General features: G+C 47.8%; 1 protein-coding gene across 3 annotated transcripts in view; it reads left to right on the top strand.

Annotated features, from left to right (window-relative positions):
* Positions 1–471: 471 nt before the first annotated feature.
* Positions 472–14,754, top strand: part of ABCA5 (ATP binding cassette subfamily A member 5) — a 34,767-nt gene continuing 20,484 nt past the window's right edge. Inside the window, exons 1-14 of one of the 3 annotated variants that reach the window (XM_080395399.1) lie at positions 472–582; positions 3,314–3,425; positions 4,126–4,239; positions 4,972–5,176; positions 6,294–6,452; positions 6,657–6,754; positions 7,423–7,652; positions 9,145–9,286; positions 10,023–10,211; positions 10,597–10,744; positions 11,685–11,853; positions 13,402–13,460; positions 13,986–14,096; positions 14,312–14,487. In XM_080395399.1, the coding sequence (XP_080251525.1) occupies positions 4,135–4,239; positions 4,972–5,176; positions 6,294–6,452; positions 6,657–6,754; positions 7,423–7,652; positions 9,145–9,286; positions 10,023–10,211; positions 10,597–10,744; positions 11,685–11,853; positions 13,402–13,460; positions 13,986–14,096; positions 14,312–14,487 (1,791 nt within the window). In that variant the 5' untranslated portion in view covers positions 472–582; positions 3,314–3,425; positions 4,126–4,134. Of the gene's footprint in view, positions 612–878; positions 3,220–3,313; positions 3,426–4,125; positions 4,240–4,971; positions 5,177–6,293; positions 6,453–6,656; positions 6,755–7,422; positions 7,653–9,144; positions 9,287–10,022; positions 10,212–10,596; positions 10,745–11,684; positions 11,854–13,401; positions 13,461–13,985; positions 14,097–14,311; positions 14,488–14,754 lie in introns of those variants that run through there. The other 2 variants (XM_080395401.1, XM_080395400.1) reach the window with 2 other exon arrangements.

The following is a 14,754-nucleotide window of genomic DNA, read 5'->3' as shown; positions in this document are numbered from 1 at the left end:
GGGGTCCTCAGGGGGGTGTCCCAGGGAGTGGGGGGTCCCTGGGAATTGGGTGTTCTTTGGAGGAGGGGAGCGGAGGTCCCTGGGATGGTGGGGTTCCTGGGAGAGGGGGTGTTTCTGAGGAGGGGTCCCTGGGAGGGGGGGGGCCTTGGGGGGGGGGGCTTGGGGGTGATCATTGGGAGAGAGGACGGTGGTCCTTGGGAGGGTGGGGGTCCTCGGGTGGGTTTCGGAGAGGGGTGTCATTGGGGGTGGGGGTCCCGGTAGAGGAGTGTCATCGCGGTGGGAGGGGGCCTCCCCGGACGGGGGTGCCATTTGTGGGGGGGTTCCGGGAGAGGGGTCCCGGCGCTGCGGTGCGGCCCGGCCCGGGGGCGGAGGGGCTGCGCGGCGCGGGGTGCGCTCCGCCCGGGGCGGTGCAGCGCGGCCCCGGCCCTGCGCCCGGCGGGGGCGGCGGGGGGCTCCGGCGGCGGGGCGGGGCGCGGGGGCGGCCCCCCGGTGCGGACGGGAAGGGGAAGGCCGAGGCCGGCGGAGGAAGAGGAGGAGCCGTGCCGCACCTGCCGGGCGCGGCGGGCCGAGCGGCTGGTCCCGGTGAGGGTGCCGCGGCCGGGCGGGCGGTGGTGCGGGGCCGCCGCGGGGGGGAGGCCGGGCCCGCGCTGCCGTCACCGCTTGCGGGAGCGCCCGGCAGCGAGGGGCTTCGGGGAGCGGAGCCGGCGCCTGCGTGCGGAACCGCAGTGGGGCCGGGTGCGGGGCCGGGTGCGGGGAGCGGCGCGGGGTGCGGAGCCCCAGCGGGGCCGGGTGCGGGGCCGGGTGCGGGGAGCGGGACCGAGTGCGGAGCCGCCGGCGGCCGGGCCGGGTGGGGGGAGCCGTGCTGGATGCGGAGCCCCAGCGGGGCCGGGTGCGGGGGCTGGTGGGGAGAGCGGTGCGGGGTGCGGAGCCCCCGGGGGGCGGCCGGATGCGGGGAGCCGTGCTGGATGCGGAGCCCCAGCGGGGCCGGGTGCGGAGCCGGGAGCGGTGCGGAGCGCGGTGCGGAGCCGGGGCAGCCCTGGTGCGGCCCCGCAGCCCCAGCCCGCAGGGAGCCGCTCTGCAGCTGCCGGGCTCCGTGGTGCCGGAGCCGCAGCCGCTTCCCTCGGGATCCAGATGGGGAGGAAGATTCCGCCCATTTTTAAAAACGCATAAATAACCTATTTCGCTTAAATAATTGAAGAGCAGTAAAAAGCACATCAGTGTTTAAGTATCATCTACGTTGCCGTCGCCTTGCAGCAAGATCAGTAATTTTATTTTCTTATCTTTCTGCAGGTGGTGTTCACTAAGTTGTTGGCCTTTTTTTTTATTCTCTTAAGCCACAGCTCATTTAGCTGAGGTGTGCACACCCGCACACCCGCGCCTTGTTCACGCACACGCACACATGCACATACACCCCCCACCCCCACCCCCCTTGTTTATTTGTTTGCTTTTAGCTTATGAAGCAAGGGCCGCCGGGCATACAGCACCAAATCACAGCAGCTTAAATCCCTTAAAGCCCGGCAGGCTGATGCCTGGGGAAGCGAGGGAAGCCTCGAGTACGGTCTGATCTTTATCCCCCCGTAAGGACCGCCAGCATCTCTGATCCGGAACTGAAGTACAAACCAAATAATCTCCTTGGGATTGCTTGGGCTGAGGTGCCAGCAAGCGTTTCAGCCACTTCTGTCAGTACGAGACCATAAACAAGGGGCGACATTGAGGGAGGCTTTTGCAGGTTCAGCATATTTGCGTTTTTCTCCGGTATTTATTCAGATAAATGTCTTGGCAGCTTCTTTTTCTGTTCAACCTATGTGTTTGTTTTCCTCCTCTGGAGTTCCTAGGAAGGTTTGGGTTTGTCAGCGTTCAAGTGATGCTTCAACGTTCTTAATTTTGTGTTCTGCAGCTTCATTAGCTTACGCAGAGATGGCAGGTGTAATATCAAGAAATCAATTAACGTTCTTAAAACAACCCCTCCTCCAACCTATCTGACGTAAATTAAAGCATGGGGGCATTCCAGGGAAGATTGGAAGAGTTACTGGTTTGTTTGGGTTTTTTAATAAATGGATAGAAAATAATTAAAAAACCAGTAAGTGGCATTAGAAGTTGAATCCTATTAAATCTCTGCCAGTTTTTTGGATTTTATTAGGATGGAGCAGTGTGACTGAGGGAGGGTTTGGCTTTGGTGCAGCCGTGTAGCATTCGGTGGGGACCATGGTGGAGCTTGTCCTCTCCAAAGGACTTTGAATCTGCTTCTGAAAGCAAAGGGTGGGAGTCTGGGCACGTAACAGGGCATGCTGTGAGCATAGGGCAGAAGCACATTATTCTTTATGACCTGTAAGCAACAGCTGCTGCTCTTGATTATTTTTAAAACATTCTGCTGTCATTTTGAAACATTTCTTGCTCGAAAATATCCAGAGGAGTTGGATGCAATTTTCCTGCAAGAGTTAGTTATTAGCATAGGGTGATGTTTAAGCAATTCGTGTGGGGTGGTCTGGGGTTTTTTTGAGCAAAGCGGGGTTGTTATTTGGGGGGGAGGAGGCTGGACTAGATGATCTCCAGCGGTCCCTTCCAACCCCAACCGTTCTGTGATTCTGGGATGTTTGAAGTCGATTCAATGGGACGTTATCAAAGCGCTGCAGGTGGGATCGCTTCCCAAGGCTCGGCTTCCCGGGATGTGCAGCCGTGTCCCACACAGCCCCTCGTGCTGCCTGTGCCTGCTGGGGTCACTGCCCCGTGGGGGACCCCAGCACCCACAGCAGAGGAGGCCGTGAGCAGTGGCATCGGGATCTGTCGCTTGCAGAGCCTTCCCCCTCCTCTCCTCCCTGCTGCGCTCGGAGGAATGCAGGCTCTGGGGGAGCTCTCTGTAAAGCAGTTTGTGCATTTGAAGTTCTTCAAGCTCAGCTCATAGCAGCGGTGCTGACATCCAAGCAACCTCATGTATTTCATTAGATGATGTCTGCACTCCCAAAATAGATTTCTATATTAAAATACAGCTGGGAAGGAAGCTTGAGCCATGTGTTGTCTAACAGATAACAGAGAAACCAGGTCCTGCCGCAGAGCTGTGCTGAACACGCAGCACCAAAAACATCAGTCCGCTTTCTGAACAAGCGTTGGCAGCTGTAAAACCTGAAATAGGGATGTGTTCTTAAAATCCGCACTGTGTTTTGTTGGAAACGCTGGGCAATGGCTCGGTCGGTCACCTGTGGCATGAAGGTGTTGCTGGAGGTGGGACGGGGCCGGAGCAGCTGGGGAGCTGCAGCAGCCCACGCTGGTTCTGCTGGCCCTGCTGAGCTGCTCACGTTGTATTTCACCTTCACAGGTGAGAAAACAGAGATGTAGATGGACCAGTGACTCCAGACCTCCAGCAGCAAAGTGGTGGCAACGCTGGGGATAGAAACGTGGTGGTTCCCCAGCCTGCCATCCCTCACCAGGTACGTCCCGGTGGAATTGGATGCTGTCTCTTGGAAGAGCGTTTCAAAATTTTTTTTTATTTTTATTTTTTCCCAGAATATTATCTTCAGCACTACTGTGCTGTACGGTTGGCCTAATGGAAAAAGTGGAAAAAAAAAAAATGAAAAGGAAAGTACGTAGTGTTGGATCTGCTCCCGAATGGAAAGGGGTTACTCATGGTAAATTGAACAGTTTGCCTGGGGTGAGGTGGCTCTTGCTTTCAGATGCATCGATCTGGCTGGCTGCCCTGAGCCCATGGGACATGGGACGCTGGAGCTGTGCTCCGAGATAAATACTTTGCTTTGTAATTCATGTGTAGCAAAATGAAAATAAGCCCAGGTTAGCTCAAATCTTAGCACAAATGCTGATCCTGCTTCTGGGTGGAGGATTGCATCCCGAGGCCTCTCCCAGCCAGTTTTCCCAGCTCTCTCGTTGTGAACAAGCGCAACCAATTTCTTCATGTAGCAGGCATCTGGCATATATACAGGAAGGCATTGAAAATATGAAAAAGTGAAAGTGAAATTTCTATCTGAAAATATAAAAATATGAGATACTGAATGCTGCAAATGCCTGGCTTCTGCTTTTTCAATTATTTTGTCATTTAATACAGATTTGGGTTTTGTTTGTGGTTTTGTTTGTGTTTTTGTTTGTTGTTTGTTTTTGTTTTTTTTTTCTAACTAGCCTGGAAAAATGGCACCAGCTGCTCCAAGAGAAGCAGGAGTATGGAGGCAAACCAGAGCTCTCTTGTTCAAGAACTGTCTTATTAAGTGTAGGACTAAAAAAAGCAGCGTTCAGGTAAGCGGAGTGCGTGCTCACTGCTGCCTTCATGCCTGCAGTTATTCTGCGTTTCAGTAGCTCCTGAGTTAGAGGCAATGCTCAGTTCTGTTACCATCTTTCTGAAGTTTCACGGTCTGCTCTAATTTTGGGTTGAAATAAGCTTTTTCAGAAGATATTTTGTGATCCTTTGGCTGAAAATGTGTTGTCATGCAGAAGGCATTGTCCAGAAAATACCCTGGAATTAACACTGCAGCCTTGGCGCGCTTCTAAAACCCAGTTAGTTGTGCCCATAACTGAGCAGTGTGGTGGGATTAGACCTCTCCAAAAGATTTTTATCTTTCCTAACAGTTCAGCCCTGTGCATAGGTGATGTGTGTGATGCTTTAAGATGAATTTTGGGGTGAAGAAGAGATAGTACAGTGCTTGGCTAGACTGGTTTAATGCTTCATGGTTTGTGTTTTGCTACTTCCCAAACAGCATGAAGTTGCTGATTTTTTTTTAAAGCATGTAGAGTCATCCCTTTGTACCTTAAAACAGCTTCTTAGGTTACCGATGAATGCGATTAAAATCCTGCTTCAGTGCCAGAGAAGGATTTGGCATTAAAATCGCTGTTGCATTGAAAACGTTCAGGGAACTTTACAGTCAAGTAATGAAACTCACGGTCCCTCCCTTAAGCTTCATGTAACTAAGGTAAACTTTGTTTCTGCGACTGCTCTTTGAAATTTTCATATTTCTTACTTTCCTTGTACAGGAGGTCCTTTTCCCACTCTTTTTCCTGTTTTGGCTGATTCTGATGAGCATGATGCATCCGCACAGGAAATACGGCGAGCTCGGCAACTCCAACCTCGGCACCCTGGATACCTCCGTGCTGGTGAATTTTGTCATCGGATACACGCCGCCCACCCGAATGGCACGAGAAATCATGAAGAAAGTGGCTTTTGATAACTTTGAAGATGGTATTCACACCCTAAGAATTTTCTTGTTCTTGCTGTGTCTCACGCTGTGGCTTGTGTTGGAAGGGGGAGCTCGCTGTTGCTGCTGCTGGTAGAAAAAAAATGTTTATTTTCCATTGCAGATAAAAGAAAAGACTGTGAAGGCTTTCTTTTGGTTTTGGTTTTTTTTTTTTTTTGCTTGGCTGGCAAATGTTCTGGCACTACCATCTTAAAATGATGCCCATTCTTCTGTCACAGCCAAGAAGTGTTACGTGGCTGCAGGAAAGTTTTGGGAGGACCCAGAGTACAAACATCCCCTGAGCAGCTCTGGGCTAATTAGTACTTGTCCTGTGGCATCCTGGGGCAAATCCAGGAGATGATGCTATCCCGCAGATAATTCAGGTTGTGTTTTCTATTCTGTTGTTCTTATCAAGACAACATCTTAGAGTTTTTAAAATGCTGATTCCCATTAACACCGTGTCACCTTTTCTTTTGAAAGCAATTTTTTTTGTTGGTTTAAACTGCTTTGCCTACACAGCTTACACATCTAGCAGGAACTTCTCTCTCCAAAACCTGATGTATTTTTAGTTTGGTGTCTTTGGTTCTCCTCCTTGTGGTATGCATGCCTCAAAGGTACCATGGGGAAACAGGCAGCCCAGCATCTGCCTTTTCCCTACGGGTGCCTTCAGCTACTTTGAGCAAACAATTCTGCTTTCTGCCTGTGCAGCCCATTTGCCTCCCATCCTCTGCCGAAGTTGGTGGAGAAATACCATGTTTTCATGTATTTAGCCCTTTGCAGCAGTTAATCTGCACTTCTTGAAAAGTGCTGGTGCTGGAGGATAAACTCTTGGGTGGCTGGCAGAGGATTGGGGCACAGAAGCTGTTGGAGCAGCAAAAGATCGGGGGAGGGAAAAGAAGACCTGGGGGTAAATTTGAATTACCCACCCTGCAGCTGAACAACACTCCTGCAGGTTTCTGTTCAGGAGAATAGTTCCTTCACTGGGACAAAAATATAACTGTACGTATCTCGAAAACAGAATGAATCGTTAATGATTAACGTGATGCTTCCTTAAACAGTCACAGTTTTTCTTCCTGCTGTGCTGATACTGAAATCAACATGAGAATTTCTTCTATCTCACAGGCATCATCACGGAGGAGTATTTAAGCGAGGAGGAGCTGCAAGAGGCTAGTGCTTCTAAATCCTCAAAATTTGTGGGCGTTGTGTTCAACGATGCCATGTCCTACCAGCTGAGGTTTCACAATTCCATCGCTATGTCTTCCATTTACACGGAATCAAGAGGTAAATGTGCGTGTTCTCGTATTGCTCTGTAAGGGGATAAACTGAAACATCATTCCCTCTTGTTCTTTTTTGGCCTGGTGTTGCCTGTATTGGTTTATGCGGGTTATTTCCATCATTTCTGAGGGATGGCCTCAGGCTGAGCCATCTTTGCACTGGGGATAAGACGGCTTTTTGCATTGTAAAACGCCTGCCTTTATTCTGCAGCCAGTTGCTCCAACCTGCAGAAAGGATGCGAGTCGGTAACATACTGGAGCTCAGGGTTTACAGCTCTGCAAGCCTGCATCGATGCTGCAATCATACAGGTAAACCTGAAAAAAATAACAAAACCAAGGAAGTTCAAATCCGTGGACTGCCTTAGGCTCTGTTTTTCTCATGTTGTCTATTAATTGTGTAAAATGCCATATGAAAAATTATCTTGAGTCTGATGGGGAGGCAGGATATTTCATGTGTTTTCCCGTATTTCATACAAAAGCGTTCTTCTGCGTTGAATAATGCAGGCATTTGTCTTCATTTACATCCAAATGAGCCTGAACCATACATCGCAGCAGTCTTTCAAACACAAAGGCTTGACAGTGCTCACCCCAAAATGTTATTTAAGATGCTGTACCAAAAGGGGCTGCGGAATTTGCCTTACTGCTTTGGTGTCGGCGTTCGTCAGCAGTGCCCTTCTCCCTGTTTCTTTCCTGTCACTCTGCTCGTGACAGGAGGGGGTCTGTTTTTAAGGTGCTAGGAATTGCAAAATTATTAATTTTATCTCCACATGTTCAGGTGTTCTCCAATTCCTGTGCTTTTGGCCTGGGATTTGGGGCCAGGAAGGTTTCGGGGTCTCCCCCTGGCAGTGGGGATGGAGGCTGGGCTGGGTGCGGGGCGATGCGCTGGCCGGGGGGGCTAAGCTGGGGTCGCTGCTGCTGGGTGGGATGAGGCACTAAAATCCGAGATGATGCAGAAATACCTCTTCCCTTCCTTTCAGCTGAAGACGAATCAGTCGGTTTGGGAACAGCTTGAATTGACAAGAGCAGTGGTTATGGGAGAGGCTGCGGTGGTGGAAATAGATAATTTTCCTCGTGCGATTATTTTAATTTACCTAGTGATCGCTTTCTCGCCATTTGGATATTATTTGGCAATTCATATTGTGGCGGAAAAGGAGAGGAAGTTGAAGGAATTCTTAAAAATATTGGGACTTCATGACACTGCCTTTTGGTATGTGAGTGTTTGTTTTAACCTGTTGTTTATAAAAGAAATATAAAATGTGTAAAGGAATAATACAAAATAACACTTTCTAGGAAAATTCCCCTGTCCTGTCCTCTTTTTTTTAAATTGTTTTCTGTCTGATGAACTGAAACCCACCCAGAAGTGAGATACTGTGTAAAATCTAACAGGTGCTTGCAGTATCGTGAAAATAGGAATATTTTAATAAGTAATACCAGAGTAATGCCATTGCATTTGTGCACGTAAAGTTATGCCAGAGTTAGAGGGATTAAATGTGACAACGTGTGAGATTTTTATGTCGTTCGGTTTTTACTGCTTTTAAATATTTTTGGCTCAATGCCTCCTCGCCGGGAGGCTCAGCAGGTCACCTGCGGTCTCTCTCCAGGGCTTAGCAGCAGTTTCCCCGACACATAATGAGATGAATCTAGCTCGATAATTTTAATGTGACGGAGCAGTCTGAGCAACAGGTTTTAATGTGTTTCCTTACCATGATGGAAAAGGTCCTGCGCAATGTAACGGGATGGGTTTTTTTCCAGATGAGAGGATGTAGTAATCTGAAATCATTGATAGCTGTGGAGATAAACACGGGTTTCGCTTTGTCCTTCGCCTCAGTGGCCAGCAGCGTTTTAGCATCTTTCCCTGCTGCAGGGTACCAGCCAGCTGGGCTTGTCTGGGTTACTTTTTTCCTGGTTGCTTTTGTTTTATTTCTGCGCCCAAGCTCTTTCTCTGGCAGCCGTTCCCTTTGCTGACGATACGTCCTTGGTGACAAATCTTCTCGAGCCGAACCCTTCGCACGCAGCGATGGGCCTCTGGCCCCTCTGGCCCCTCGCACATCAGCGCTGAGCATCCCTGCTCTGGAGAAAATCATGTTACCCTTTCCAGTGTGAAATGGGAGCGATGTGCGAAGGCTCGCTGGGAGTGCAGCCCTGAGCAGCCGCTGGATCTGACAGAAGTGTGCTGCTGAGGAAGATGGGTCGTTTTTTACTACCCATACACAAACCACCCTTGTTTCCTGAGGTCAGAATTGCTCACAGACTTGCAGCTCTGTTGTGAAAAAGAAAAGGGTTTTATTACCCTGCATAGCTACTGGAATGACCAGTGTATTAAATTTTAAATAGAATTTCTTTAATTATTGAAACCTACTGCTCAGTTACGCTCTTTTGGTTATACCAGGGAATTAATTATGCAAGTTAAAAAAAAATAAAATAAAAATCATGAATCATCTAATTGTGTATCTTTTTGATGCTGTGGGTATTGATGTGTGTGCTCTTATGCCTAGAACAATTACAAGGATGTTTATAAGAGCTCTTTTTATTTGGAGACTCTTGTTTTGTTGCAAGCTTGTGCTTTGGTGCAGCTGTCTGGAATATTAAAGAATGGTAGTTTTAGCTTTTTGTGTGCGTGGATAATTCCAGCTGGGAATTCATTCACTGGTTTCTTTTCTTTGCCCCCCCCCCTCCCCCCCCCTTCCTTTTGTTCTTAGGCTTTCCTGGGTGCTGCTCTACATGAGTCTGATTTTTGTCATGTCCATTCTGATGGCAGTGATTGCTACGGCTTCTTCCCTCTTTCCCCAGAGCAGTGCCTTTGTGATATTTCTCCTTTTTTTCCTGTATGGAATCTCTTCGGTAAGTATTCCTGGTCTCGTTGAATCCAGCATTCCCATCTCTGGGGTTTTTTTATCCCCTTCCCATCTGACCTTGTTTTCTCTACTACAGGGTTTGGATCAAATGTAGCTTCTGTCGGACAGAGTGGTGGGTGTCTTACCCATCCCGGGGACCACTCTGGTTGGGGTGTTGTATGGTCCTGACCATCGCTAGCAGGAATACCTTTTCCTACTGAGACACCCGAGTTTGTAATTGTCTTTGAACTGAGAACACTGTGCAGCACTGGTCTGAAGTCCAAAACCATGCCCTCTCCTAGACGTTTGCTGTTACTATACAGTGTAATGTTACAACCCAAATTAAAGATCAGAGAATTCATTAATACAGCCAATTGCTTGTCTGAGTTCATAAGCAACCAGTACAGGAATAGCTCTTTGTTTACTGTCTGTCATTCACGGAAGGTGTACTAACCAGGGTGTACATGCATGCTCAGCCATATGGCTCCTTATTTTTCCTTTACCATATTTTTCAGCGCTCTGTCACCGGCATCTCTGGGAAGTAGGTCCCTCCCAGCAGCCTGTTTGTAAGGCGAGAGTAGCACGTGGGTGAACGCTGTAGTGACTATACCAGGAAAATGATGCAATTATCAGAGGCAAAATTGAAGCGATGTTCTTTCTCCTTCAGTTTTTCTAAGCCCTGTATGATTATTATTTTTTTAATAGATACCTTTTTTTTTTTCTTCCCCATAATCTGTTCTTAGGTTTTCTTTGCACTGATGCTGACACCTCTATTTAAAAAGTCAAAACATGTGGGTATAGTAGAGTTCTTGGCCACGCTGGCTTTTGGTTTCGTGGGCCTTAACATTGTCCTGCTGGAGGATTTCCCCAAGTCCTTCGTGTGGGTGCTCAGCCCCTTGTGTCAGTGCAGCTTCTTGATCGGCGTCGCGCAGGTGAGCGACCGCCGGCCTCGCCGCTTGCGGCCTCGTCGCGCTCACTTGTCTTGCGTTGCTTTCAAGTAGGTCTTGATGTAGATATTCTTAAATACTCTTCTTTTTTTTCTTTTTTCTTTTTTTTTTTTCCTAATAATCTGTTGACAGCGGGGAAAAGGCCTGTCTTACGGGTCTCCCATGGCAATTTAATATCAATTAAACTACAGCGTGCCATCAAGCAGCTGTTATTCTTCATGTTTGTTGCTGTGATTTCAGTCACTTTTTCATCTCTCTTTTTTTTTTTAAAGTTTTTCCTTTTGCTAAGCTTTGCACCGTGTTGTCGTGTCCTCCCAGGCTGGTACCACGCTGGTGTGTAACACCTTCCTCTGTCCGTGTTTGTTGGCAGGTCATGCATCTGGAAGATTATGAAGACGGTGCTACGTTTTCAAACCTATATGACGGTCCCTACCCACTCTTTATCTCCCTTATTTTATTGGTGCTGGATAGCATATTTTATCTGCTTGTAGCTGTCTACCTTGATCAGGTTATCCCAGGTACGTTCTTTGGGAAAACTGAACCGAGCAGGGCCAGCGTCACCGGAGCCCTGAGCCCCCTGAGCTGACCCGGCTGGTGGCAGTTCTCAATTAATTTCTGCTGTGGGAAAGGAGGTGATGCTATTTGTAAACACATTCTATGCTGTGACTCGGAATACTTTTAGCTGAAATCATTTACATTCTGTTATAACTACGAGATGTGGGGAGAGGTGCTGGCATGTTTGGGATCGATGGCCCTTAGGCACACCAGCCGAGCTTTGTTTTGCCCTCTTTCTAGAGGAAAGCCTTTGCAATTTGCTCTTAAGGGTTGAAAATTCAGGACCACTCTGCCCGTTCCAGACCTTTCCCTGCGACGGCAGTAGTTTAACATGAAATGCAGAATTAAGTTGTTAATCTCACGACTAATGCCTGGTTAAGCCCTTCAGCTCCCTTTGCCTCTGATCTCTCTGGCTTTATATCGCCTGCGTTTAAGTCACCGTTGTTCGGTGCCGGGGATTTCTCCTGCACAGAGAGATTTGCACATACATTTAAATTGCGAGCAGGTTCCAGCTTTGCTAACCGAGTTGATGGGAACCGTGGCTTAAATGCAGATGATGTAAACTTGGCTGATGGAATCCCTCCAGAATGGGGATGTGGGCTGGCTGCTAGACCTTCGGCAGGGTTTTAGCTATAAAAGATAGAGATCTATATATGCACACACACATATATAAAAAATTACCTATTTAATATCTTCTATTACTGTATGATCTATAAATAAATAATACATATGTATTGAATAGTTATATGTATATGATATATAAATATTCTATATATATTAAAATGTTATATATGATTATCATATATATATTATGTTTATTTATATATATATATATATAAAAAAAAAGCTGAAGAGTATCCACAGTTACTGTTAAGAAATTGTCTTTTTCCCTGTATTCTCCAGGGGAGTTTGGACTACGCCGCACACCGTTCTTCTTCATGAAGCCCTCGTTTTGGTCGAAGCACAGAAAAAACTACAAAGAGCTGTACGAGAGCAGCGTCAATGGCAGTCTGAGTTTCAGTGAGATAGTGGAACCCGTGCCCTCCGAATTTCAGGGGAAAGAAGCCATCAGGTACAAGCCCTGCCCTGCCCCACGTGCAGATTAGCAGGTCGCCTGGGTCCCTGACATGTTTTGATGTGCAATTTGAAAATCGCTCTGAGTTCTCCAGGCGCTGGATTCAAATAGCATATGGTATGCATTGCAGGGTCCTCCGCACGGCTAGTTTCCATTTTCAGTGAAGCCCCATCATCAGTGACATGGATGCTCTCCAAGGATAAATCGCTGGGCTTAAAGGCAGGGTTTGTTTGTGGATTGTATTCCTTCGGCTGGAGTCCTCTCAAACCCGGCCGGTTTTCCATTCCCTCAGTTTCGCTGAGGCCACGAGAGGTGTAAGCGGTTGCAGATGTTGAAACGCCTACTCTTCTGGGAAGGTTTAGTTTCTGGTAACACGCATTTTTGAGGAGAGAAAGCTGAATTCTAAGTTTGTGTGGAGGCTGTTGTGTTCTCCATAGACCAGAGTGGTTTTCCCCAGCTGCCATACATAAGAGGGTAAACCAAAACTGAAAAATAGATGTCCATGCTGTCATCTTCCATGCTGTGTTTTGTGTCACCTGTTGTCTTGCATCTGGACTGTCATGTGTTTTCAGAGTTCCTCAGATATTATTTTCAGCATCTTCCTTGTAGCCCTTGTTGCCATCATTTTCCAGTGGCACAGCCTGATACGCGTAGGGGAACTCAGCAGCTTCACTCCTCCTGCTCGGCTCCACTAGCCTCAAATGGATGTTTGGGGTTAGTGACCAGAATGAATCTTGTGTTGTCCATGCTGTCCATGTCTCTTTGAGCATCTGCCATAGGTTGAAGGATCCGGTTCTAATCCTGACGTTCACGTGAGAACATTGTGGCCATTTTTGCATTATTCATCTACCCTGGACTCTTTCCGTAGCATCCCTCCACCAGCTCACCATCATTTTTGCACTGTTTTGTCATCTTTACATCTACAGGTTTTGTTTTCTTTCATACCCGGTTCTTCTCCCCCCATTCCCACCTGTAATCCACTCTCCATCCTCGCTTTCAGGGTGGCCAGGCTTCCAAAACCCATCCTTCAAATAAACTGGTTGTTTTTTTCATTTTGGAAAACGATGGGGCCGGAGGGATGGTTTTTACCCTTCTTGGAGAGAAAGATACCTGCTTGCTTTTCCCTAATTTTGATCAAGGGCTGTCTGTAATCACATCTTTGGAGTCTCTTCTACCCACGTCTCTTTTCCATCTGGCGTCTGTTGAGTCTTCTGTTGTTCTGTGAAATTACTGGGGAGTAGCCATTCCCTTTTCTAGCTTGGGAAAACCTCTAGTGTGTTGTTCAAGAACACAGATTTGAAATAATTCAGTCTGTCATCATGGGAAACGCCCTAGAAAGTGACCAGAAAATGCTTTCTGATGGCCAGGGTGGAGATGCACTGAGCTCTGTGGCAAGGTGGCCTGTCTCTTGCCTTCATGGGTCTTTAACGTGTCTAGTGCAACCTTAGTGTGGTTGTCTTGTTGTGACTGTTGCCAAGTGTTGATCATTCAAAATGACATACAAAGATCCTCAAATAGTTTATAAAATGACGTGTCTTCTTTCAGAATCAGCTGTGTTCAGAAAACATTCAGAAAAAAGGGGGAAACTGTGGAGGCTCTCAGAAGTAAGAACATTTTAGCTTTTTAGCTGCTTATCAGATGCAGAGGAGCAATAGCTGGATTGTTGAGTGACTTTTTTTTGTTTCGGTTTGGGCTTTTTGGTTTATTTTAGTGGGGTGGGGCCTTGGAGCATGAATGCCAGATGTGTTTGTGTGTGTCTTTTTGCAAAGCGGTGAGAGTAAACTTGTATCAATCGGTACCCCAAAAGAGGAGCCTTCCCATCACAAGAAAACCTGCTGACACCGGCCCCGTTACTCCTCCTGCGCCCGTGTTAGTAGTGATATGATCTTCCCTGCCCCGTCTCCCTAATGCTTTCATCTCGTTTCCCCGTGTGGCGTTTAACGCAGCCCCCAGCCGGTGCAGGGCCCCCCAGCCCCAGGGCGCGGAGGTAAGGCGTCCCCCCGAGCCAGCGTGGATGCATACCCCATATGTTAGTATTTGAATTTACCTCTGTGCTAGGAGCCGGCTCTGGGCGCCACCAGCCCATTGCTAACATCTCCTCTCTCTCTTGCGCCTGCCTCGGGGACCAGATTTGTCCTTCGACATCTACGAAGGGCAGATCACGGCTCTGCTGGGGCACAGCGGCACCGGGAAGACGACGCTGATGAACATCCTTTGCGGGCTGTGTCCGCCGACTGACGGTGAGCTGCTCCACTCTTAGCAGGCTTTGAGTACCCTGCTTTTGATAAACCAAAGCCGTTAGCCTTTATGGTTGTTCCGGGATGCACTGAATTTTTCTCTGGATAGGGTCTGGAAAGAGTCTGCTTTAGATCCACATCCTTGTTATCCTGCTCTCTGGCTGTAAAAAAACCTCTTGGCTGATGGCTCCCGTGTTTGTTCTGATTTGTTTTTTAAGGGTTCGTCTCTGTCTATGGGCACAAAGTCTCCGAGATCGATGAAATGCTTGAAGTGCGACAGATAGCCGGGGTGTGCCCTCAGTCCGACATACACTTTGATATATTGACTGTGGAGGAGAATCTCTCCATATTCGCTGCAATTAAAGGAATCCCTCAGAATGATTTGATACAAGAGGTAAGTCAGCTGGGCACAGACGTTATCTTACCTGTTCATTTTGAACCAATAAGGCAAAACACCCTTACGTTACACCGGTATTTCCTTAAGGCAAGTTTGCAGGGAAATGCTGCTTTACAGTACAGTCGACAAAGAGGTGCAGACAGATACTTGTACAAGAATAAACTCTCAGTTTTTCCTATGAAACTAAAATGCTCATGAAACATTTTGAATCCTTGTGTTTGTGTTCAAGCATAGACACCTTTTAACTTCAGGTTTGCTGGAGCT

Source organism: Falco punctatus (genome assembly GCF_963210335.1).
Source record: "Falco punctatus genome assembly, chromosome: 1".
NCBI classification, from domain to species: Eukaryota; Metazoa; Chordata; class Aves; order Falconiformes; family Falconidae; genus Falco; species Falco punctatus.
The sequence above is the reverse complement of the archived record's forward strand: the minus strand, read 5'-3'. Positions and strand labels throughout refer to the sequence as shown.